Source organism: Acipenser ruthenus, chromosome 36, assembly GCF_902713425.1.
Source record: "Acipenser ruthenus chromosome 36, fAciRut3.2 maternal haplotype, whole genome shotgun sequence".
Classification (NCBI taxonomy): Eukaryota; Metazoa; Chordata; class Actinopteri; order Acipenseriformes; family Acipenseridae; genus Acipenser; species Acipenser ruthenus.
In genome coordinates this window covers 7,475,128-7,500,192 of record NC_081224.1, presented here as the reverse complement: position 1 = coordinate 7,500,192, position 25,065 = coordinate 7,475,128, and the positions used below count along the sequence as shown (strand labels likewise).

Sequence of the window (25,065 nt, the reverse complement as noted above, 5' to 3'; positions counted from 1 at the left end):
TGCAAGTGAAAACAGATAACCTGAGAATAAGGAGTAGAAACAGAGAGCTTCCTTTAACTTAAACTACCATATATCATGTTTTAAAATGAAAATACCTGTGTGCTTTCTTTCAAAACTACACATTTGCGACCTATTTAGCCAATGGTGGTGCAAAACAGGTAAGATTTATGAAATGATTGTGTTATCTACAATTACATTAACCTGTAAAACAATAATACAGAGTGAGAGCGCACCCAGTGCAAGTCTATAGGGAATTGCTTTTACATTCAAGTGAATGGGAAACTTTTCAACCACAGCAGGGCATCCCTGTGTGAGTTAGTAAGGGAAATTAAAAAGTGGTAGAATATGGTGAATATGTAGAGACATGGATAGAGGTATGCAGAGAAAGGGGCAGGAAGGGAGAGAGAAGCCCCTTTCACACTATCACTCCTACCCGGGTCCTGTCTACCCGGGTCACAATCCTGCATAGTGTGAAACCACGTACCTGGGTCAGACCCGGGTTAACCCAGGGTGAGTGAGACAAAATGCTTGATGGCCGTTCATAAGCCGACGCAATAACACAGCCACGCCTGCATGAAAGTTTCACTTCCGCAAGGAACATTTCTGTTTATTCTGTTTAGCCATATTTTTGTCGATTGAGACACACAGCATGAGACAGATTGCAACAGGGATGAAGAAACATTTGCTCTAATCAAAATTTGGGCCAATGGTTTTCAATCCAGAGAAGCTTGGATGGAAGCGTCAGTAAAAGCTGCTTCTGGGGCATTAATATGCATATTGTTTACTTGCGTCTGTCACTCGGGTCAACCCTGCTTTATCAAAAGCAGTGTGATATTGCGTACCCGAGCCGCATGACACCGGGTCCTGCCCGGGTTGGTTCTGACCCATGTAGATCATGCCAGTGTGAAAGGGGCTATAGAGACAGAGATAGGAGGGTGGAAGGGAGGAAGGACTATGTGATATTGAATGCCTTGATAATGCACCACATAGTTCTTAAATATTATGTTATTGTAAATTATAAATCTGCTTGGAAAAATCCTGCTCTCTGATTGATTGATTAGCTGCATTCTATCAGCCATACGTTAATCCCACACAACCTTTCAACAGACACATCACCTTTGATTCAAATTCATCCACTACTTACCTGTCCTAATTCTATAACATTTAATATCTGTAAGTAACCACTAACTTAAAAAAACTGTCAGACCCAGATCTTTTTAATGGAAAAACTGTTGAAGAATGGTATGAAGATGAATTTCCTGAATAGGACAAAGTACCAGTAATTCAGCTTTCTTTAAAAGAAAAACTGCACAGTGAAATAACGGAACCAGAACTGAATCAACTGGAACTTGACCAAAACAAACAAACAATAAAAAACACAATAAAGGCTTCTAAATGGGCTGTGAATATCCTACAAAACTGGCTCCAACAAAAAGGTAGACCTCTTGCATTTCATTAACTTGAGCAGTCTCCTCAGGGAATTTTATGCCGGTTCCTTCAGGAATAGAGATGGAGAGCAGTACAGCATATGAAGCTTTATAAGTCTGCAAGCTGGTTTTTAACTTTGCTGTGTTAATTCAAAAAGTAAATAAATCTAATAATTGTATAATCCTTTCATAATATCATTAAGGAACTCCAGGGGGTGGGTTGACATGATATAACCACACACTTAAGGGTTAAAGAAACTCCACTTCGCGTTGTGCCTTGTAATGCCTTAAGTGTGCGGTTATATCATGCCAACCCATCCCCTGTCGAGCCTTCATGCTTCAGTAACATTTCTCTGTAGCATGGATACACAAAAAAATTCTAAATTCTTTACTAAAGCATAACAGCTGTGCTAACCCTTATAAAGGTTGGACATAGTATTTTTGCAGTTTTACCATGTTTTCCCCATGATTATACTGTGCATTTACCATAGTTTACCCTGGTTTGCCATGTTTATTAATATACTTTACCATTCCTCACTTTTCTTTATTACACTTTACTGTGCTTTTAATATGGTAAACTTTTAGACAGACAGGGAGAAAGAGAGAGACAGGGATGGAGGAAGAGAGGGAGAGTGTGAAAAGGTGTGAGGCAGACAAAGACAGGGAGAGGAGGGGTTTATGACAAGAGACAGAAAGAAGGGGAAGAGAGAGAGATGTAGATAAAGGGAGAGAGTGAAGAGAGGCAAGCAGAAACAGATAGAATAAGATAATCAAATAAATTAAAAACTACCAGTTCCTGATTTCAAGCTTGGCAGCAGCAGAGCAGCCAGGTGTGCAGAACTAAGTTCCTAGTGAGATCCTGTTTCCTTATCTCTCAGGCTGAGTGAGTGTCGTCTCACGGGAGATTGCTGTGAGGACCTGGCCTCTGCTCTGCGTACAAACCAGTCAACCCTGAGAGAGCTGGAGCTGGAAAGGAATAACCTGGGGGATTCAGCGGTGAAACTGCTCTCTGCTGCACTGAAGGATCCAAACTGTAAATTAGAGAAACTGGGGTAAGTAAACACTCTGCCCCATATTTTACTCAAGCAGGTGCCAGTCATTCACTCAGACAGAGAGTAGAGACTAATCTAACTACAGCTAAACACATTGCGGACTGGTAAATAAAAATAATAAAGTTGAATATTGTTCTGTATAATGAAAATACAATTGTTTATGTGTGGCCGTCAATGTGACTGCTCCCGGGGCTTTTAGGTATAATGTAATATATCTCCTTTGTTTCTGCACTCCTGTGTTTCATGCTTTGTGAGAGTATTGTGAGAGCAGTGTGGAGAAGTGGTTAGGGCTCTGGACTCAGAGGGTCATGGCTTCAATCCCAGGTGGGGGACACTGCTGCTGTACCCTTGAGCAAGGTACTTTACCTAGATTGCTCCAGTAAAAACCCAACTGTATAAATGGGTAATTGTACGTAAAAATAATGTGATATCTTGTAACAATTGTAAGTCGCCCTGGATAAGGGTGTCTGCTAAGAAATAAATAATAAGCCCCATATGTGTTACACGACTGGAGAAAATTACATTTTAAAACCAAAAACCACCAAAATGACTGCTGCTGGGCTTCTAGTGTTGACTTACTGTCAAGAATGTAATCTGTGTTGTTGCTTCTAAAAGTTACTGAGAATATGCGTCTGTGAACAAATACAGGATGATGATGCAGAGATCAACAGTAACCTGCTTTGTTAATGTATTTTATTGTTTTAAATCAGTCCCGTAGCCGTCTGTCTTGAGAGAAACTAATAATATTTAACATTACTATGTTGTCACGTGCCGCTGTTTCTGAATTTTTTTTTCTTTTCTTTTTTTTTTTTTACCTTGTTACCTTTTTGTTTTGAAGCAATGCACTATCCACGACCTTTTCCGTTTTTGAGTCTAAATGCCGCTGGATTGTAGCTCGACGTATGTGATACAATGAAACATTGCAGGTTGTACAAAATAGTTTGCCACCAGTAGAATGCAAAGTTATCGTACACGATCCGCTACAGTAATTACACTATGTAACACCATTTTTCTTCCTGTGTAGTAAGTGTTATTTCCTAATTGCTTATGGCTCAAAAGTATAGATAATGTCTATTATTCCCCACAAACTTTGCTTTTGTGACCATGACAGTAATATTTTGAAATTTACCTATTTCCAATGAGAAAACGGGCGAATTTGTGTCTTTTCGTTCACATAAAGTCAGAAAAAAACAACATATGAATCCAAATTAACATGTATTTATACTAAAGTAATACAAAAATGACTACAAAAGATTTAGAAGTGAGTAGTTTTTCGAGATTTACGATTATACTGTAAATCACTTTCACGAATCAGCCCCCAAATGTAGTCTCCCATCATGTTCCCGTTATACTGTCCTTGGTAGCGGCGTTCAAAGTCCAGTATATCCTGGTGGAAGCGCTCGCCTTGCTCCTCCGAGTACGCTCCCATGTTCTCCTTGAATTTATCAAGATGAGCATCAAGGATATGGACTTTGAGGGACATCCTACAGCCCATTGTGCCGTAGTTCTTCACCAGAGTCACAACCAGCTCCACATAGTTTTCGGCCTTGTGATTGCCCAGGAAGCCCCGAACCACTGCGACAAAGCTGTTCCAAGCCGCTTTCTCCTTACTAGTGAGCATCTTGGGGAATTCATTGCGCTCCAGGATCTTCTTTATCTGTGGTCCGACAAAGACACCGGCTTTGACCTTTGCCTCAGACAGCTTAGGGAAGAAGTCTTGAAGGTACTTGAAGGCTGCAGACTCCTTATCTAGAGCTCTGACAAATTGTTTCATAAGGCCCAATTTGATGTGCAGTGGTGGCATCAGCACCTTCCGGGGGTCCACCAGTGGCTCCCACTTGACGTTGTTCCTCCCCACAGAGAACTCGGTCCGCTGTGGCCAGTCCCTCCTGTGGTAGTGCGCCTTGGTGTCCCTGCTGTCCCAAAGGCAAGGATAGCAGGGAAACTTGGTAAAACCGCCTTGGAGACCCATCAGGAATGCCACCATTTTGAAGTCTCCTATGACCTTGATGCCATCTCAGAAAAATGCAGATATGTATCCACTTAGGCAGCTGGAACTATACTGAACTGGTGGGCTTAAGGCCCCTGTATTTATACTACCATTTATATTACTGGAAAGTTCTAGAAGTAACTCCAAGTTTACTCAGCACTGAATCTATCTGGAATGTTCTGGAAAATAGGTAAATTTCAAAATATCACTGTCCTGGTCACAAAAGCAAAGTTTGTGGGGAATAATAGCCATTTTCTATACTTTTGAGGCATAAGCAATTAGGAAATAACACTTACTACCCAGGAACCAAAAAAAAAAAAAAATTGTTACACGGTGTTATTGTAGATTATTTGTATTCATTTTGGACACTCACAAAATGTTCACTCGCTTAACAATATCAGTTGAGATCTCCTAGGATACTCAACCTGCCCCGGATGCCCATATCTACCAATCGGTGAGGAGAGCCCAGAGTGGTTATTGGCTGCTGTTAAGTGTCAATGAATAAATCCTGTCCAGTTTTCTTTTTGAAATTGAAACAAGCTTATAATCACATCAGGAACCTGGACCGATACACATAACTTAATTGGATTTAAGTTCAGGGTAAACGTACACAAAATAGACAGTTTTCACAGTGAGGAATGAATTTCACGGTCTGTGTCACGTTTTTCACTGCCGTGAAATAGGTAGGGCCTTAGTAATGTACTGTATAAGTGTAAGCGAATCCACATGGGGAAAAAGCTTCTCTGAGCACTCCAGTACGTGATGCATTTTTGGTCGCGACGTGGTATGTAGATTGATTAGACCTATACATGTATGAAATAGATATTCTACATATCTTGGTTGCGATGTGGGCAGTAAGTCAATTAATAATAAATCCACATACAGGTAGTGGACAAAAAATGGAAACCCCAATGTAAAATCACTTAATAGGGCGTTGAGCCACTATGGTATCCCGCTCTGTGGAGTTCTCGGCGGACCGTTTTTGATGAAACTGGCTGCTTGCGCCCCAGGTTGAAATCTGCAGTCAATTGATCTGCAGTTGCTCGCCTGTTTTGCCTTGCACTTCGAATTAATGCACGGATATCACGATCCTGGAGTATGCGCTTTCGCCCACTGTTGCCCTTTGCTGATGATGGCATTCCCTCAGAGTGAAACATCAGCAAGTTGAGCTATCTTGGTCACTGAAGCTCCTGCCAAACGCGCCCCAACAATCACCCATCTTTCAAAGGTCTCCTGAGGTCTCCTCTTGCAGCCATGCTAGCCATAATTATAGGCAACCAGGCCTGTTCAGCATTTTATACATGACCCTAAGCATGCTGGGATGTTATTTGCTTAATTAACGCATGAGCCACACCTGTGTGGAAGACCTTGCTTTCAATATACTTGGTGACCCTTATTTACCCAGGTGTTTCCATTTTTTTGTACACTACCTGTACATGTATAAAAGAGATATTATACATATTGAAGTATGGAGATGCAAAATTAAATTATCAGCTGGAGTTGTCGCTGTTGTAAGTTTCATTGCAGGAAAGGGTAGACTACCTCTAATGTACTGTTTGGAAAAATTACAGTATAGTTGTATTCACTGAAGATAATGCAAATCTAAGTGGCTATGCAAAGTCATGCAAAGTTTTAATTAAAATATGACAGCAAAAAGTGAAATGCATCTCTGCAGCCGCGGCACACTGGAAGAGACTGCTGCTTTCGCTAGCAGAAGCTGGGCCACGTAATTCATAAATTGCAACCAACAGCAAATGTAAAAAAGAATGAGAGATCGAATTATTTCCATGTGAATAGGCCATAATGTTAATGTAGTTTTCAAAACTTGTTTTTTTCTCCTTTGGACAGTGGGGTTGATTTTATTTATTGATTTATTTATTTTAATTTACCGTTATGTTTACACTGGAAATTTGTCAGATTTTCCTCAAAACAAGGCAAAGGCTAGTGACGACAGGACAGGGCAGCAGTGTGGAGTAGTGGTTAGGGCTCTGGACTCTTGACCGGAGGGTCATGGGTTCAATCCCAGGTGGGAGACACTGCTGCTGTACTCTTGAGCAAGGTACTTTACCTAGATTGCTCCAGTAAAAACCCAGCTGTATAAATGGGCAATTGTATGTAAAAATAATGTGATATCTTGTAAAAATTGTAAGTTGCCCTGGATAAGGGCGTCTGCTAAGAAATAAATAATAATAATAATAACAATATGAAAATTGGAGAGTGCTATATTTAAATGCCAATGTATTTATCAAACATGTCTTAAAATATCAGGATTTGTTTGAATGAGTTTTTTATACCATGTTCTATACAAAGAGGACTTATTGTTCCTTTAAACTGTTACTGTTTTTTTTAACTCGATAATGATCGATAATCATTGTTAGAATTTGCACGATAATCGATGTCAACATCAGGGTTCGATTTACAACACTAGTAAGTCTTGTTCATTATGCTAATATTACATTATATAATATTTATTATAGTGTGTAAAAATGTGCAGAGTAAAATACTTCTGGCCCCCTTAAAAAAAACTAGTTGATGATCCCTGCTCTACACTGTCTTCACATGCTAGGTATCGTGTAGGAACATAAAATCTGCATCAGCGATGTAGTAAGTGCATTTTATTTGGATACAAATGCCGGAAGTTTTCATGGTGGCATTTTGACTTCTGCTGATTTCACATCGAAGATTTGATAAATACTAAGTTTGGTTTCATTCTTCAGTAGATTTACAATATAGCATTATAGGCAAGTGTGTGAACATGTTGAAAGAGAGAGAGCGAGACATGTGGGAGTGACAGATAGACAGGGAGAGAGGAAAGGACAGAATGAAACAATGAGGATAAGAAAAAAACTGGGAGGGAGGGAGAGAGACAGGGTGGGAGGGTGTGATGGTGAATGCCTTGATAATGACCACATACATTTTTCTTAAATATTTTGTTACTGTAACATTTCTATGTAACTAAAGCATAATAGCTGTGCTAACCCTTATAAAGGTTGGACATAGTATTTTTGCAGTTTTACCATACTTTCCCCATGGTTATACTGTGCATTTACCATAGTTTATCGTGTTTGCCATGTTTTATTATGCTTTACCATACCTTGCTATTCTTTACAATGCTTAACTATGCTTTTCCATGCTTTCACGTTGCTGTTCTTTTAGTATGGTACAATTTATAAGGGAAACTTTCAGACAGACAGGGAAAGAAAGAGGGGAGGAAGAGAGGTAGAGCATGAAAGGGAGTGAGACAGACATAAAGACAGGGAGGGGGGTTAATGACAAGAGACAGAGAGATAGGGAGGGGATAATGTAAAGACAGAGGGGGAGGGACATAGTCAGAGGTGGGGGAGGAAGATAGAAAGAGGAGGAGTGAAGAAAGGCAGGTAGAAACAGACAGACAGAGAGATACAGATTAAAGGAGATAGACAGAATAAGACAATCAAATAGATTAAAAACTACCACAGATCCTGATTTCAGTCTTTGCCGCAGCAGAGCAGCCAGTTGTACTGAACTGAGTTTCTAGTGAGATCCTGTCTCCTTATCTCTGCAGGCTGCGGAAGTGTGATCTCACGAGTGATTGCGGTGAAGACCTGGCCTCTGCTCTGCGTACAAACCAGTCAACCCTGAGAGAGCTGGAGCTGGAAGGGAATAACATGGGGGATTCGGGGGTGAAACTGCTGTCTGCTGCACTGGAGGATCCAAACTGTAAATTAGAGAAACTGGGGTAAGTAAACACTGTCATGCTCTTGAACCCTGACGGTCCTTGGGCGATGAGCTAAAGTGGATTCCAAGGCTGCAAGATATTTATAAGAAGACACTCAATTCAGAACAAATGTCAGAATGAGTCAAGTCTTTGAATCAAGTAAATAAGCTTTATTTAATTCTCCCATATGGATTTTAAAAAGCAATTTTAGCAAACAGCATTTAGCAAAATACATTTCAGCAAAATAATAATCTTCAATAAAAAGAGATTGAGGTTTTATTAAAAGAAAGACCAACAATCAAGAGTTCAACACTTACAGATATCAAGAGGCAAGCACACGTCTTGCAGGTTCAAAGACTGGCATTTCTCCTTCCTAGACATGAAGCTCTTACAGTCTGGTCAAACAGCTGTTCTGCTCAAACACAGGAAGGTCAGGAAAGTCCATGATTATGACATAGAAAAAACATTCATACTTATTTATTCATCTAGGTCACAGTTTGTGACAACACTGGATGTGGGTGTGTGTGAATATTACATTACTGACAGGGAGGGATGACAACTTCGCTCCTCTGCTCCTCTCCTCTTCTGTCCTCTCCTCTCTTTTCTCCTCTATTGCCCGCTTCCACTCCTCTCCTTCTCTAATACCATTCCCTCGGTCCTCCCTCATAGTTCTACACACATACAGGGGAACACCTGCCAGCTGTAGCACACACTTTTGTGTCACTGGGCTGTCCCTCACATGACTGATTCATTTGTTATGCAGATTGAGTCCCTGAAATGTAGTGTGTAATATGTAAAAGATGTATCTCATGTTGCATGCCAGTTTTAGTAAGGTTAGGCAAGGAAGCAAACCTGACAGGGCCCTCCGTCTCTCTCTCACCTTCCAGATTTTTTTTTTATTGCAGCCTTCAGTGTAACACAGTTGCAGTGTACAATCTTTCTTAAAACACCAGAAGAATCACCAAAGGTGCAGAGGTCTCTAATCTATTGACACATATTCTATGCTGATACTTATTATACACTACACTGTCTTCACATGCTAGGTATCATGTAGGAACAAAAAATCTGTGTAGTAAGTGCATTTTATTTGGATACAAATGCCAGAAGTTTTCATTGTGTCATTTTGACAGACATAAAGACAGGGAGGGGGGGATTAATGACGAGACAGAGAGGGAGGCAGAAAGAGGTAGAGGAGGGAAGGGGGATAAGGTAGAGGGGGAGGGACAGAGAGACAGGGAGGACAAGAGAAAGGGGGAGTGAAGAGAGGCAGGGAGACAGACAGACAGAAAGGCAGATTAAAAACTAGCACAGTTCCTGATTTCAGTCTTTGCAGCAGCAGAGCAGCCAGTTGTACAGAACTGAGTTTCTATTGAGATCCTGTCTGCTTATCTGCAGGCTGAGTGTGAATTGTCTCACGGGGGATTGCTGTGAGGACCTGGCCTTTGCTCTCCGTACAAACCACTCAACCCTGAGAGAGCTGGACCTGGAATGGAATGACCTGGAGGATTCGGGGGTGAAACTGCTGTCTGCTGCACTGAAGGATCCAAACTGTAAATTAGAGAAACTGGGGTAAGTAAACACTGACTGTTTGTGTGAATATTACATTACTGACAGGGAAGGATGGCAACTTCACTCCTCTACGCCTCTCCTCTTCTGTTCTCTCATCTCTTCTCTCCTCTTCTTTTCTAATAGCATTCCCCCACTCCTTTCCCATAGTTATACACACATACAGGGCTGTCCCTCACATGACTGCTTCATTTGTTGTCATGCTGATGCGCTGGGGAGACCGCACTGTGGTTGATCCCCGGAGCCAGCATCGTAGCTGTTGTGTGTGCTGATGCGCTAGGGAGGCAATAAACTGATCCAGCATTACACTTAAGCCATCAACACCAGACAGAATGGTATCTACATCATCATATGGAAGGAAACGCAAATGGATGGAGACACAGATGGATCACATTAGTTTACTGTAAAGCTAGTTTTAACATCTACTCTTGTGTAATGGAAATCACAGGTCCATGACTAACATGCAGGACGGCTAAGCCGTTTACCTGTCAATAAACAAAACACACAGTTTTAACACAGCACTTTTATATTGACTGCTTGGAAACAGAGCACACCTTCTGTCTCCTTCTACTCAGCAGTCCAGTGCAGTCTAACTGCACCTCCTTAAATACCCTCCACCTAGTTCTAATTTACAATTACTTCCAGGTGCAGGGGATAATTAACCCTTTGCAGTCCATTTATTAAGTACGCGTCAGGTCCAATTTATTTTCACACGCGCAGTTCATTTTAGACGCACTGTTTAAAAGTATTTTTTTCCACAGTTAAACGGGTTTAAAAAACATTATTATTATTATTATTTATTTCTTAGCAGACGGCCTTATCCAGGGCGACTTACAATTGTTACAAGATACCACATTATACATTATTTCACATACAATTACCCATTTATACAGCTGGGTTTTTACTGGAGCAATCTAGGTAAAGTACCTTGCTCAAGGGTACAACAGCAGTGTCCCCCCACCAGGGATTGAACCCACAACCCTCCGGTCAAGAGTCCAGAGCCCTAACCAAGGCCCTGCATATCAACAAAGCATTCACTAGGCATCTCCAGCCCCGCCCCACCCTTTCGTTCGCTATCGCTTTCACATATGCTAAGAAATAAATAATAATAATAGTCGTACATACTGATCAATCATCTCCTGATCACTCGTTTTTATCACCAAACTCCTCAATAATGCAATCCAATTCATTATTTTATTACTATAACATCTCAAAAAAGCTCTGCAAATGTCCGTGATAGTCTCTGTGCGCTGATACAGTAACAGCCAGCTTGTTTCCTTATGACCGCCCATATGGGATGCCAGGGGCAAGTATGACTAATCATGAGATACGCCCCCTTTTTTTTTTTTTTTAAATCGGCTTGTATCAGCTCCTGTCGCTCCCACTCGGCCATTGAATGGTTTTCTCTGCTTTTTCTGGAGAAAAAATGACTAGAAACCAGTTTTTTGCGTTTTTTTGATGATGTCGGACAGGGTCCGACAATGGACCGGATAGCAAAGGGTTAACAATAAAATGAATTAAACAATTAAACAAAATGTGCATACACACATTTTATGCAGGGAGGATATTAACCCCCTTCCTGCTGTGTTACAATAGAAACTGAGTTTCTAGTGAGATTCTGTTTATCTCTGCAGGCTGGGTGGGTGTGGTCTCACGGATGATTGCTGTGAGGACCTGGCCTTTGCTCTCCATACAAACCAGTCAACCCTGAGAGAGCTGGAGCTGGAAGGGAATAACCTGGGGGATTCGGGGGTGAAACTGCTGTCTGCTGCACTGGAGGATCCAAACTGTAAATTAGAGAAACTGGGGTAAGTAAACACTCTGGGTGACAGAGTGTTTGTCTCTCTTCTGTCCTCTCATCTCTTCCTCTCCACATATTCTATGCTGATACTTATTATACACTACACCATCTTCACATGCTAGGTATCGTGTAGGAACAAAAAAAATATGTATTAGCAATGTAGTAGGTGCATTTTATTTGGATACAAATGCTGGAAGTGTTCATGGTGTAATTTTTTCTTCTGCTGATTCACATAGAAGATTTGATAAATAATGTGTTCGGTTTCATTCTACAGTAGATTTATGGCCCAGGGAATATAAATAGAATATCAAAACATTTGTTATGTTTAAAAAGTAATTTTAACCGGTACATTTTTAAACAGCTTCGATATGAAAATGAAAGACAAACTATTGTATACAACTCAAAAGTTTTATTCATGAATATCATATCTAACATTTGCATAGCAGAAACACTGCATTTAAATGGAAAATTAAGTCTTTATTTTCAAAATTAGCACATACAGCACAACTACAAATAAATAAATAAAATAAACATTTCAAGAGAAACTAGTGTGTAAACAGGTGTAAACGGGTATATGTACATACAAAACTGTAAAACTGAAATCATTTTTTCTAATACTAACATAAAAAAGAAAATATAACACTACTTCCGTACGTCGGCTCCTATTGTACTGCATGTAGCCTTTAGGCTGTCTGTCTGCTTATTGTATTGCTCTATTTGTTCTCATACACATGTAAGTCGCTTTGGGTAAAGGTGTCAGCTAAATGAAATAATAATAACTAGAATGGAAGTTTCTGGAGAAACTTCGTCTGCGTTGTAAAACATGACAGGTCAAGGTCATTTGTGGATATGGCACATTTGGTTTTCTATACAGGTTCTATAGTAAACATGACTATCTGCAGTGTTTAAGGAGCACTATACTGTCAAACCTGCAGTTACAAGATTTGGCCACCAGAGGGCAGACAGAGAAAGTTGGAATGTGGCATTTTTCTGGGCACTGCGCTTACATTTGAAATCCGATCACTACAAAATTTAATACCAACTAAATTCAAACATATTGGAAGAGCTGAGCGAAAGAATCGAGTTGATTGGTTGAAAACTGTAGGAGTTGGAGCTGTCCAGTTTTTAGCTTTCATTCTTGAAACAGCCAAATGTCGATATCTGGCTCTGGGAAGGTCAAAGGTCAACGAATCCCATGCTGACTTTTAGAGAACCAATGGCTTTCTATACATGTTCAATTGTAACTATGACCCTATCTTGCTCCTAAAAGGAGTTATAAGCCGTTTCATTTTTGGGGGTCATGACCTGTTACCCCCAAATCCACCAGTCTGATCGCCACCAAAAGTAATAGGTTCTCAAATGAGACAGAGCGCAGTACTTGTGCAAAGTTTTGAGTTGATCACTTCAAAGCTCTAGGAGGAGACGAGTGCGGAATTTTGTTGGAAACTGGAATAATAATAATAAAGAAACCGAGAGAAAACAAAGTCTGCGTTTTACAACGCAGACAATAATAATAATAATAATAATAATAATAATAATAATAATAATAAATAAACCGAGAGAAAACAAAGTCTGCGCTTTACAACGCAGACAATAATAACAATAATAATAATAAAGAAATCGAGAGAAAACAATGTCTGCGTTTTACAACGCAGACAATAATAATAGGTGGTGCAATGCGAATGGTTTGAGCGAAACATACTTCACAAACACCCTGAATAACTGAATAACAATCCACACAGATATAATGTAAAAAAGAAAATATAACTAAATTCCTGTTCTGTACAGGATGCATGGCGCTTTCAAACTAACACAATCCAACAAGATGTACTTTGACTCTGCATAAAGACACACTGCCGTTTCATACTGGGCACAGACATCACAAGTGTGATTATTGTTTACCTAACTGGCGTGTGTACACTGAGTGCAGCTTTGCAGTATTGTGATCGAAATGTTTGTGCCGAAGCTTTGTGGCTAGTTCCAAAATGAAATATCTCCTCCTGATATTTTCCCCGTTACATTCCTTGTATCAAACAGAAGATTGATAGCTCCCAGGTGAGTTGCCAGGTAAGTGGCCACCTTGGAGCTATTGTTGTACAAATCCATTCAAGGCAAATATCTGTCTGAAGCTGGGCGCAACTCATTGCTCTCATATAAAACAAAATAATATCTCAATATTTCTCAAAATAGATTCTGTGACATTGTTGTAGCGATGCTGCAAACTGAAAGATAAATTTGGGGTGCCAGGAAGGGAAATACCCTTTCCAATAATAATCATCAAAATAGCAGAGAAGAAACAAATAAGAATATATAAAAGAGTGAAATAAGCACCATTACCAGACTACAGATAGCAGTGACACAGGGGACACCTGACCTGCACCCTGAAGCAGTTACTATCAAATAGAAAAAAAAGAATAGAAAGCAATTAATTATGTTAACTATTTTACAGGCTTTTGTAGTAACAAACAGAAGAAATACAGAGAACACCAATAAAGCCAAATAATAAAGCAACACACCTAAAGAGAAATAACCTTAAATACTATACTCTAATAGAACTATACAAAGGGATCAAAGAAAACAAGACACCAAGGTTCTGAGGTAATTAATAGTTGTATTGTTTTCAGTCAAGGCCGCAGCACAAGCAAAATCACCGTCCTAACCACTACCAAATAAGTGATTAAAAGTAATTTTGTAAAGTAGTAATATACAATAAAAACACTAAGCACATTTAATTCCGCACCTGGGTTTTTAACCTAGACACCTAATAAGTAACAAAGTGTATATGCTGAATGTCAAATAACTAACACAAGAAATATGCCGGTTATGAACTATATATGAGTTAGCAGATAACGGGAGGTCTGTAAATAACAGTCTTACAATTACCATATACTTTCTTTCACATCTTGCATAATAACTAACAAAGTATAAAGGCAGGAGTTAAAGTGTGTGGCCATTAGAAAGTATAATAATTACAAAGAAAGAAAGAAAGAAAAACAAACAAAGAAGATAGAACAAATGCAAGTACCTCCTGATCTACTTTCTGGGTCAGCGTTTGTCAATACACACAGTTCACTCTGTAGATTTAATTAACAGTCCAAACTGACTCCTACTAGGGACTGAAGAGTCCTCCGTGAATTTTGTATCCCGTGTGATATAGCCCGTCCGTGTTAGCAGCGAAGCGCAACAGAGTCCTCCACGATTGTTTACATATTCACAAAGTATGACAAATTACATTAAAAATGATGTAAAAGACTGGAAAATATGATAAATTACATTAAAAAAAGATTTAAAAGATAGAACACAGCATAACGTATCAGATTTTAATGGGCGCTTCCCTGCTTTCTTAGCGGATGTTGGTTAGTAATGCACGAGCAAGCGCTGTGTGCTCTGTACCACTTTTTAACTCGTACCTGAAAATAACACTACACAGGTAAGATATTGACTTCAATTGGGGTAAAATCTGCTAGTCTGATATAGACATTGCCAGAACTGTATATATACTGTGTTCTTAAATAGTACATTTAGTCTTATTTTTATTATTTGTTTTGCCAAACAGAAACGTTATGTTTCACTTTCATTGCATTTGCACTTTTATTAAGTCTGTAATACAATGATGCATTTACGAGATTGTGCTTCAGTTCATTAGATTGAAGATCATGTATTTTTTATCTTTTACACAAAACATATTGTATTTATGTATTTCCCCTTTGTGTAGGTTCATAATGGAATGCGGTTCACACAGACAGGTTTCTAGGTTGACTCGGCACAGCGTATTGTTAATGTGGTTTTCCCGCATCCATAATAAATCATTTTCATTTTAGTAAATGAAGGGTTAATTAAGTTATTCTATCATTCTTTTTTTTTTTTGCTATCAATCAGTCTTTCTGTCATATCAGTATATATCTGCATGTTTGACGGTAGGCAATTTTGGATTTGAGACTTTAGTGCCTAGTTTTACACTGAATTTGCCAGGTGAATTCATTGACGTTGCCTGCAAACAGTGATGGTGTTTGTTGGGAATGAGTGGAGATTAGAAGCAAAGCACAGAATATTTAATCACACAGCGACTTTCTGATATGAATTAAGAAGCTCTAAAAGTATGATTATAACTTGTATGATTTATTATTTTTTCATTAATTTTTGTTTTCAGTAAACTCAAAATTATTAAGGTGACCAATGTTCTATTGTTTTCAGTGCAAACAAATAAATTAGCCTATATTCCAGAGATTCAGGGAGTTCAGCAAAATCTAATTATGTATTTTTCAAGAATTCAGTTTTAGAAATGTATTTCTACAGTGCTTAAAAAAACTCAGAACATGGTTTATAGTAGTAAAGAGAAATATTTACTTACTTGTTTACCATGCTGACAGTAAACAAGTATAAAACTTAGTGCAAAAGAGGAAAAAAAAAAAACTTGGTCTGCGATGGTTGCTGTTGGAGGGGGTTACGCTGCAACCTAACTTGCTTCCAATTTCTTATTCTTATTATGATTGGCTTCAAAGACAACAGGGCTAACCAGTGATTGGATAATGTTCTGTTGAGTGTGTAACTACAATATTACCAGCGTAATAGAAAATAAAAAAAGGACTCGTCATTAATATCTCAGAGTCACAGAGCCCGAATGTTCGAGTCCGAGTCTTTTGCGGCCGTGACTCGAGTCCAAGTCCGAGTCACGAAAAATTTGAGTCCAGTCCAAGTCCCGGACTCCTATAGGGCAACACGGCTCTGCAGGTTGTGTAATCTTGGTAGTGTGTTGCAGTTAAATCCACTGTCATAATGCAATGCATTGTGGGGTGAAATCATTTGACACCTTTGCTGTTCCTTTTGGTTCAGTTAGTTACACGTTATCCAGTGCTGAAGACGTTATTTTATTTATTTATTTTTAAAGAAGGCTCATGTTTTGTTTTTGCAAAAATGTAATCTAGTGAATTGCCACATCTATCCCAGTTGTTACAGTGTCATTACAATGAGTTTTAGTGACATGGAAAAAAAAATAAAAAGATATGTATATGTAATACAATTTTGATTTAGAATTTCAAAATTCAGACTTTTAAACTCAATAACTTTTTAATGTTAAAATGTTGACATGGCATTATTGAATTATTGCAGCAGGGTTGAGGAGGAAGGAAGGGAAAGCACAGTACAATATAAATGATTAATAAATATCAAGACCCAGAAGTCATTTACCCTTATACAGGTTGGTATATTTTTTTCCAGTGCATTTTACTGTAAATTTCAAAAATCACTTCTGTGCAGTGGAATGAACCTGTGCAAAACCTTCCCCTGAATGAGTATAAATGACTGACAGGGTTTAACTGGTATTGATGAATCATGTAAATCCTGGTCCGGTCGATCCAGACACATTTTTGCCATTTACAGTTTAATGCAAAGGAATGTAGCACAGCAACCTCTGCCAAAATATTCCCTGAATGAGTGTAAACGACGGATGGGATTGAAATGGGGTTTTGTATCCACTTAAAGCCTCGTCCGGGTCCATGTGGACTCCTCAGTGATTTAACCTGATGTTCTGAAGGAACGTGAGGTGGGAAGGATCTGTTTATAACCTATAGTAACACATCAAAAATCATTTTATAAAAGTTACATTTCGACTTGAAAATAAGTCAACATTGTATTATATTCCACTTTATGTCCCTAGTACACATTTTATATCCAAACATGGCTTGAGTCACACATTTGGAATCTGTCGCTTTACAATCCCTACTGGCCACATTCATTTATTACATGTCAATTAAACAATACAAAATAAATAAATAAACAAGACGCAATTAAGGCCAAACTTGACCCATTTTTATTTCAGAAGGAACTTGTAGCAACATGAATAAAAAAGAATGGATCTCTGTCTTTGTGTTTTCCAGTCTTAAGTCAGAAGAAGCCATGTGGGAATGGCTGAAGATGATGTCTGGACAGAGCCACTGTGACATCACTCAAACAGACCACACCTACCTCTCGATACAATAATAATGTGTTTTTTTAATTTAATGCATATCATTGTTTGGGTACTATAAGGAAGATGCATATATTAGGGTCTGTATTAGATACACGTTCTCAAGGCTGGGAAACAGTTCTAATGAGAACATGCTTGCTGAATATAACTGCTGTTTAATTGTATGAGAACAGCTTGACTCATTACATCACAGAGCAGAACAGGGAGGAGAGGATATCCCGTCTGTGCCCTCATGGTCTGCACTGTTGTGCTGCCCAATAGACTTCTACTATTTCACTGACATTACATTCTTGCATTTGAAAAAATCCACTGTTCTGTATCCAAGTTAATCATTTATTGCTACCAAATATTATTTTATAATCTTTTTGAAACGTTTGAACTAGGTGCCATACATTTGAGAGTTGTCTTGAATTGTGTTATTTCTTAATGAATGAGTATTACAATGATTAAATTGGTTGATTATTTGATTTTACACATTCATTATTAGTTGTGTAATGCATTAATTGCTGTTTTTGCTTAACTTGTACTAATAAAATGTTCATATTGGAAAGATTCCTGTGTCTTGAGTTTGCTTGACGTTGATACCGTTTTGATCCAGAACTTGGAAGGAAACTAAATATTTTCAACCTCAGAATTGTACCCATCATTTCCACTGTTAAGAAATACTACAAAAAGGGTTTTCTGATATAACAGAAGAAAACCAATCATTACTTACAATGTTCTGTATAAGGAAATAAGGGGAATGTGCACTAATACTAACTAATGCAGTATTGCACCCCATCAGCTATTACCTTGCTATGTTATGCAGGAAAACAGCAAAACAAATTCTGTTCCAAACCACCCCCAGCTCTCCATGAAGACAATGGACCCTTCTTTTCAACACACCAAGCATCTTTCAGTCCCATTCCTAGACTGTATATGTACAGTGTTGTAATGTGTATGGGCTGCAGCTGGATTAATACATGGGGTTAGCAACCAAGGCTTTAGTTGATATCCACAGTCTCCAAGCAGGGTGCCACTTATTGCTCCACCTTCAAAAGCTTCATATATATGAGAATGTTTTAAGATTTAGCATTACACACCATTTGAACATTTATTTTTTAAATAAATGTGTACAGCTGCTATCTACACCCTCAATCTGGTGAATAATACAAGGATACAGAGCACAGTAATGCAATACTCATATTGTTATGGTTCTAATGTGGGAATCCAAGACATCAGAGAAAAAACTGCCCAATGAGGGATGTTAAGGAAAGGCAGGAGGCTGGGGATGTTCAGGGAGCACTGGAGGAAGAGCCGCGGCAGCTGTGATACTGATAAGGGAAAGAACATCTCAGAGGAAAACAGTGAAGAGTTGGGGTTTACTGTGATTGAGTTAGAGCGAAGCGCTGAGGCTTCCCCTCCAGACTGTGGGTTTACTCAGCCTGTCTGCTCTGAGAGAGCGAGGGGTGCAGGGGTCCGGTCTGTGGGCGAAAGCGAATATGAAGGAGTAGAGATGGACGAGGCAGATGCAGGTGAGGTTTCGGACTCCTCTCTGACATTCCTGACAGCCAGACCTCCAAGAAAGACCTGTATACAGTGGAACAGAGTCATGAATTTTTAGATTTGACAAAGGATGAGAGGGGTGGACTTAAGTTTTTTTCCAGACCTTAAATTGTTTCTTTATTCTACTCATATAGCTTTTAGAAAAGCTACATTAAAAGAAATAGATCAGCCTAAGAGATACATGCTTTAAAAAGTAATACAAAATATGAAATAAAACAAAACTCATCGAAGTGTTAAATTGGCTAAGTTGTATAATAAAATGTATATCCTTTGTCAGTTGTATTTGCTTGATAGTTTTAACTTCACAGCTGCCATGGACAGAATTTTTTTTTTTTATCTCTTTCAATGTTAATGGGTGCAGACACAGTTTTAAGAGGGCACAAGTTATTAGATTTTTTAGAGCAGAAGAGGGCAGGGTGTTGTTTTTGCAAGAGACGCACACAGACAGGCAGAATGAAACAGACTGGACAGCGGAATGAGGAGGGCAATGTGTGCTGAGTCACGGGTCAAATAATACTGCAGAGGTGGCTGTGCTGTTTGATCCTGGTCTGGGAGCTGATATTTTTTAACTTTACAGAGATAATTAAAGGGGGGCTTTTAAGAGTGAAGGCCAAGATCGGTGACTTAATATATGATTTAATAAATATTTATTCTCCCAATATCGGGAGGGACAGAATTATATTTCTGAATATTTTGAATCAAACTCTTTTAGCAGTTGATGATGAAAACATTTTAATAGTGGGAGGTGACTTTAACTGCACTGTAGATATTAACAAAGATAGAAATAGTACAGAACCTCAAATGAAAAGGACACAATCGAGGTATCACAGGAAGTGTATAATCCAAGAACCAGTCAGACTAACGCTCCAGTCCATCGGTCCATGGATCTGTCGAACCAGAAGTATTCCCAGACTGGAGAATTTGTTCCAAACAGAAACTGAAGACTTCGATCCAGAGGCTGAGGATCTTGACAATGACTTTGACTTTGGGGAACATTGTGTTTTTCCCATGTCATCACCTCCACGTTCCGGTTTGAGAGAAAGGAGACATCCCAGAATAACTCAGAACTGGGCAAATGATAACTGGACTCATGAATACCACCCCCAGAGACTTAACATGTGAGTTTAACTTTAACAGGAACTCAGAAGCTGTTTTCTGAATGAATGCTATGATGCACAAATGTTTTATGAATGCTTATTGATTAAATTGAGGGGAAAAAAATAGTAAGAAAGTTAGAAAAAGGTGCTGTTTTGATGGGTTTTGTTTGACAAACTCAAAATGTTGATGAAAGTATGGTTCTAGATCAGAAAAATGATATGGTGCTAGAAAAATAAAACAAGTACATACATTTATGATAAAAGGGACAATAAGTTACAATTTAACACTAAATAGTTTAGTAAAAGCGATGCTGACATTTGTTTTTGACAAATTGAAAAGTTGAGTAATACTGAGTTAACCTTTTGCAGTCCATTTATTCAGTGCGTCTCAGGCGCGTCAGGTGCAATTTAATAATATATATATATATATATATATATATATATATATATATATATATATATATATATATATATAGTGACAAAGGACTGGAACTTTACCAGGAGTTTGCTGAATTAATACTGTCATTGGTTTTAATATTACAGACTTATTCTGAAAACTTTGTGAATAGGGCCTGGAGTGCCTGAGAGAGTGCATCATTTACTGAATGCGGGCCACAAACGCGCTAGTAGCTCTTTTAAGAGGTACTTAACTGTATGCCTACTGTGTATTAGTGTTGCCCCTTCAAGTGAGCAGAACTGTTTCTAGGAGCTCTGAATAGTTGTCAGATAGTGTTGTACCCTGGGTTAGCTTTGTATCACGGGGGAGCGTTGTACCGCGGGTTAGTGTTGTACAGCGGGGTAGCATTGTACCGTGGGTTAGCATTGTACAGCGGGGTAGCGTTGTACCCTGGGTTCGCGTTGTACCCTGGGTTTGCGTTGTACCCTGGGTTAGAGTTGTATCATGGGGTACAGTTGTACCCTGGGTTAGCGTTGTCAGTGGGTTAGTGTTGTACCCTGGATTAGTGTTGTACCATGGGGTAGTGTTGTACCCTGGGTTAGAGTTGTACAGCGGGTTAGCGTTGTACCACGGGGTAGCATTGTACCGTGGGGTAGAAACAAACATAGCTTGGTACACAGGTGGATTCTTACAGGTAAAACACAACCGCAATACAACTCACCAAATTAAAAAACACTACAAAGAGCAGAACTGAGGTAAAGATGCACAGTGTAGCTTTTATTAAGGCTGCTATATACATTGTCAGTGAAGAATCATTTGTATTTATATTTAATGTTTATCGTCTTATTCATAGTTCTCCTTAATGTATTAGTCAGTTTATTTTAATTTGGTGTCAACTATTTTACTGTATTTTGAAAATGGTTTTGACACAGAATACAAGTTTCAATGTCTCCATTTTATTTTAGCAGAGACGAGCGACTGCAGCAGGACTTGCTTATTGGTTATTTACAGTTTTCAAAACATGTTAGGTAAGTGAAGGAAACTTTTTTCATACAAACTCTAGATGTGTAAGAACCATTTGGAAGCTTACTTGTGCAATGCCATGCTAACCGCAGACATACGTCTTAAGTGTTAAAATGCATTTCTTTATGTTTTTGCTATACGTGTCTGGACCCCGTGCCAAAAATAAATAACTTGATAAAGAAGGTGGATTTGCTCAGGGTACTCCAGAGTACTGTGTTCAGCCTTATATCTGAAACAAATCCCCCAAACTAGTACATAACAATAAATGCAATTTGCAGATTAGCAATCTCAGTGATCTCCTCACAAGCTGTGTGTATTGGCACCACCAAACTGTAAACTGAAATGCCCAAATGTCATCTTTTTAGTTCTTCGCAGGTAGGTTGTATTACATAGAAGAAAATATGTGCATTAGGACTTTAAAACATTCTTGTTAAATAACAATTAGAACCCACATTCGCAGATGTCCAGAGAATATTCAGATGGAATGTCTAGCATTAAAGGAAAGCACAACATTGAAAAAGTCAATAAATCTGTTTACAACACCAATAAACCTCTCTTTACCTGGTTTTAATCGCAGTCAAACCCTGATTATCGGACATTACCTGGCAGTTGACCTTGTCTCTTACTTGTCTGTCAACTACCAGAAGGTAAAGCCCTCTAATTGCTTCTATGAAGTTCTTTTGCTTACAGTAATTCAGTCTAGTCACTTTCAGAGTGAAAATCGGTGCCAGAAACGCAATTTAGCCTCATTTATTTCTGGTGCCATCATTTGAATACTCGTGTGAGTATGAGTAATGGATCGTCTATACCTATAGATATAGATATAGATATAGATATAGATATATATATAGATATTATATATACAAACAAACATCTTCTACACCTGCACATATTACATGTAGTCTCACTTTGCTTTGCATGACTGGGCTCCTCTTCGATTTCAAATTCTTTGCAAATTTTCTCTTGATCACTGTCGCTGAATCCATAACGAAATGCTCCAGCTGAACAACAAAACAAATTGGATGTTGAATAATTACATTTGTTTAAAGAAAAGAGATACAGTATGACTGTGCCGTGTCTTCATATAATCACAATCGCCTCTCAAGCCATGACTCTGTATTGCAGGAGTTCAACGCCAGTCCTCGAGGTCCACAGCACTCCTGGTCTTTGTTTCACCTTCAGTTCTTCTTAATTTAATGTATTTTTTCATGATACCTGTCAAACCTGGAGTGCTGCACACAGGATTGGGGCACCCCTGCCTATTGATACTGCCTCATCATTTTTTCTTACAAATATAACTGAAAAATGGTACCTGGGACATGGCTCTCTTGTCGTATCCTTTGCATTTGATGTTGAATGGTCGAAATACTCCTGTAAATATTCTCCTGTGCCATATTGATAACCAGAATGTGAACCCTGGTGCCTTGGTGTTGTTTTAGCAGTTCAGCCACACTGGTCCGTAACCCCACCTTCAGCTGAACTCCGGTGCAATCCTCTGTTCACAGCTGTGCATTTCTATGTATCTTTATTTTATTAATAGTAATGAACACCCAACCATCAACACTAGCTGCTGCAGTTCTGCTTCATTGATTTACGGGTTTATTCGAGATTCAAACACAACTGCAACACAAGTCTTCTAAAAATGGTAAAAATGGTTAGCAGAAATTAAGTGTTTTCATACTGCAGTGAATTGAGTATGATTTAGAAATATAAATTTAAATTAAAGCACCATCTATATTAACATAACATTCAGTTTCTGACACATTCCCACGACACTAGGGATTTTCTTTTACACTACAGCAGTCTTAACTGAGACTTCACACTTTTATACACAGCCCTACTTCTTGCTGAACTCTCAAGCCAGCTGGTCAACATAGCTAGCTGAGCCAATCCGCTGAGAGCTGTGCTAGTCTATAGCATTAAAGACAGTCTGACTGACTAAACTGTTAAACAAAGAGACAGAGACGACAATGGGGTCTTCAGTGGTGAATGCAGAAAGAAAGTGTGCTCTGTTCATCAATGTGTTTGTCTAACAACTGTTGCAGCAGCAAAGGTCATTCAAAATGATCTAGACAGCATTCAGAACTGGGCAGACACATGGCAATTGACATTTAATAGAGAAAAGTGTAAAGTATTGCATGCAGGCAATAACAATGTGCATTATAAGTATCATATGGGAGATACTGAAATTGAAGAAGGGAACTATGAAAAAGACCTAGGAGTTTATGTTGACTCAGAAATTTCTTCATCTAGACAATGTGGGGGAGCTATAAAAAAGGCCAACAAGATGCTCGGATATATTGTGAGAAGTGTTGAATTTAAATCAAGGGAAGTAATGTTAAAACTTTACAATGCATTAGTAAGACCTCACCTAGAATATTGTGTTCAGTTCTGGTCACCTTGTTACAAAAAGGATATTGCTGATCTAGAAAGAGTGCAAAGAAGAGCAACCAGAATTATCCCGGGTTTAAAAAGGAATGTCGTATGCAGACAGGCTAAAAGAATTGAATCTATTCAGTCTTGAATAAAGAAGACTACGCAGCGATCTGATTCAAAAATTCAAAATCCTAAAAGGTATAGACAATGTCGACCCAGGGGACTTTTTTGACCTGAAAAAAGAAACAAGGACCAGGGGTCACAAATGAAGATTAGATAAAGGGGCATTCAGAACAGAAAATAGGAGGCGCTTTTTTACACAGAGAATTGTGAGGGTCTGGAACCAACTCCCCAGTAATGTTGTTGAAGCTGACACCCTGGGATCCTTCAAGAAGCTGCTTGATGAGATTCTGGGATCAATAAGCTACTAAACCAAATGAGCAAGATGGGCTGAATGGCCTCCTCTCGTTTGTAAACTTTCTTATGTTCTTAATTCCATATTCTATACCAAGGGTGGCCAATCCTGGTCCTGGAGTGCCAATCCACTCCAGGTTTAACAGGTGAGATAATGAACTACTGCAGAGTGGATGGAGGTTTAATTGGTTCAATTAAACAATTTAGAACAGGGTTGGAACAAAAACCAGAAGTGGAAGGGCCAACTTTGGCCACCCCTGTTCTATAGTATAGTCACTTGCCTATTGCTTGAGCTGCCAGGGAGGTATTTTTACATTTTTTATGGTAAATTTATCCAAATTGCTCAGCCACTGTTTGGAAAGATGAGGCCTAGTAGAATGATGGTGATTCGCTTTGCTGAGCATGAGGCTACAGTGAGGGGAATACCAGAGGCAGTAAACATGGCAGTGAAGAGACTCCTATGCTTACAGATGTCCAGAGGAAATACATTTATTTTCCGAGGAGACTAGAGATAGTCTTTCAACAACTGATTTCACCAATGCTGATTAGCACTAATCTTAGATTACATGAGATTACAAGAGAACATTAGATAGTCCAAGATTAGTGCTAATGGGGTCTGTAGAACCAGCCTAAATATTTTATTCTGAATGACTTAACATGTATTGCACCAGCTTTCTCAGAGGACTAGTTAATGTTTATTTAGTCATTTAGTTGA

The 25,065-nt window shown here is 38.8% G+C and overlaps 1 protein-coding gene across 3 annotated transcripts in view; it reads left to right on the top strand.

The window, feature by feature from the left end:
- The window catches only part of LOC117402134 (NACHT, LRR and PYD domains-containing protein 12-like), a 60,279-nt gene extending 42,231 nt beyond the window's left edge, over positions 1–18,048 (top strand). For 2 of the 3 annotated variants that reach the window (XM_059007940.1, XM_034910464.2), the window contains exons 7-11: positions 2,306–2,479; positions 8,014–8,187; positions 9,562–9,735; positions 11,367–11,540; positions 17,410–18,048. In XM_059007940.1, the coding sequence (XP_058863923.1) occupies positions 2,306–2,479; positions 8,014–8,187; positions 9,562–9,735; positions 11,367–11,540; positions 17,410–17,512 (799 nt within the window). In that variant the 3' untranslated portion in view covers positions 17,513–18,048. Of the gene's footprint in view, positions 1–2,305; positions 2,480–8,013; positions 8,188–9,561; positions 9,736–11,366; positions 11,545–17,409 lie in introns of those variants that run through there. The other variant, XM_059007939.1, reaches the window with a different exon arrangement.
- Positions 18,049–25,065: the final 7,017 nt, after the last annotated feature.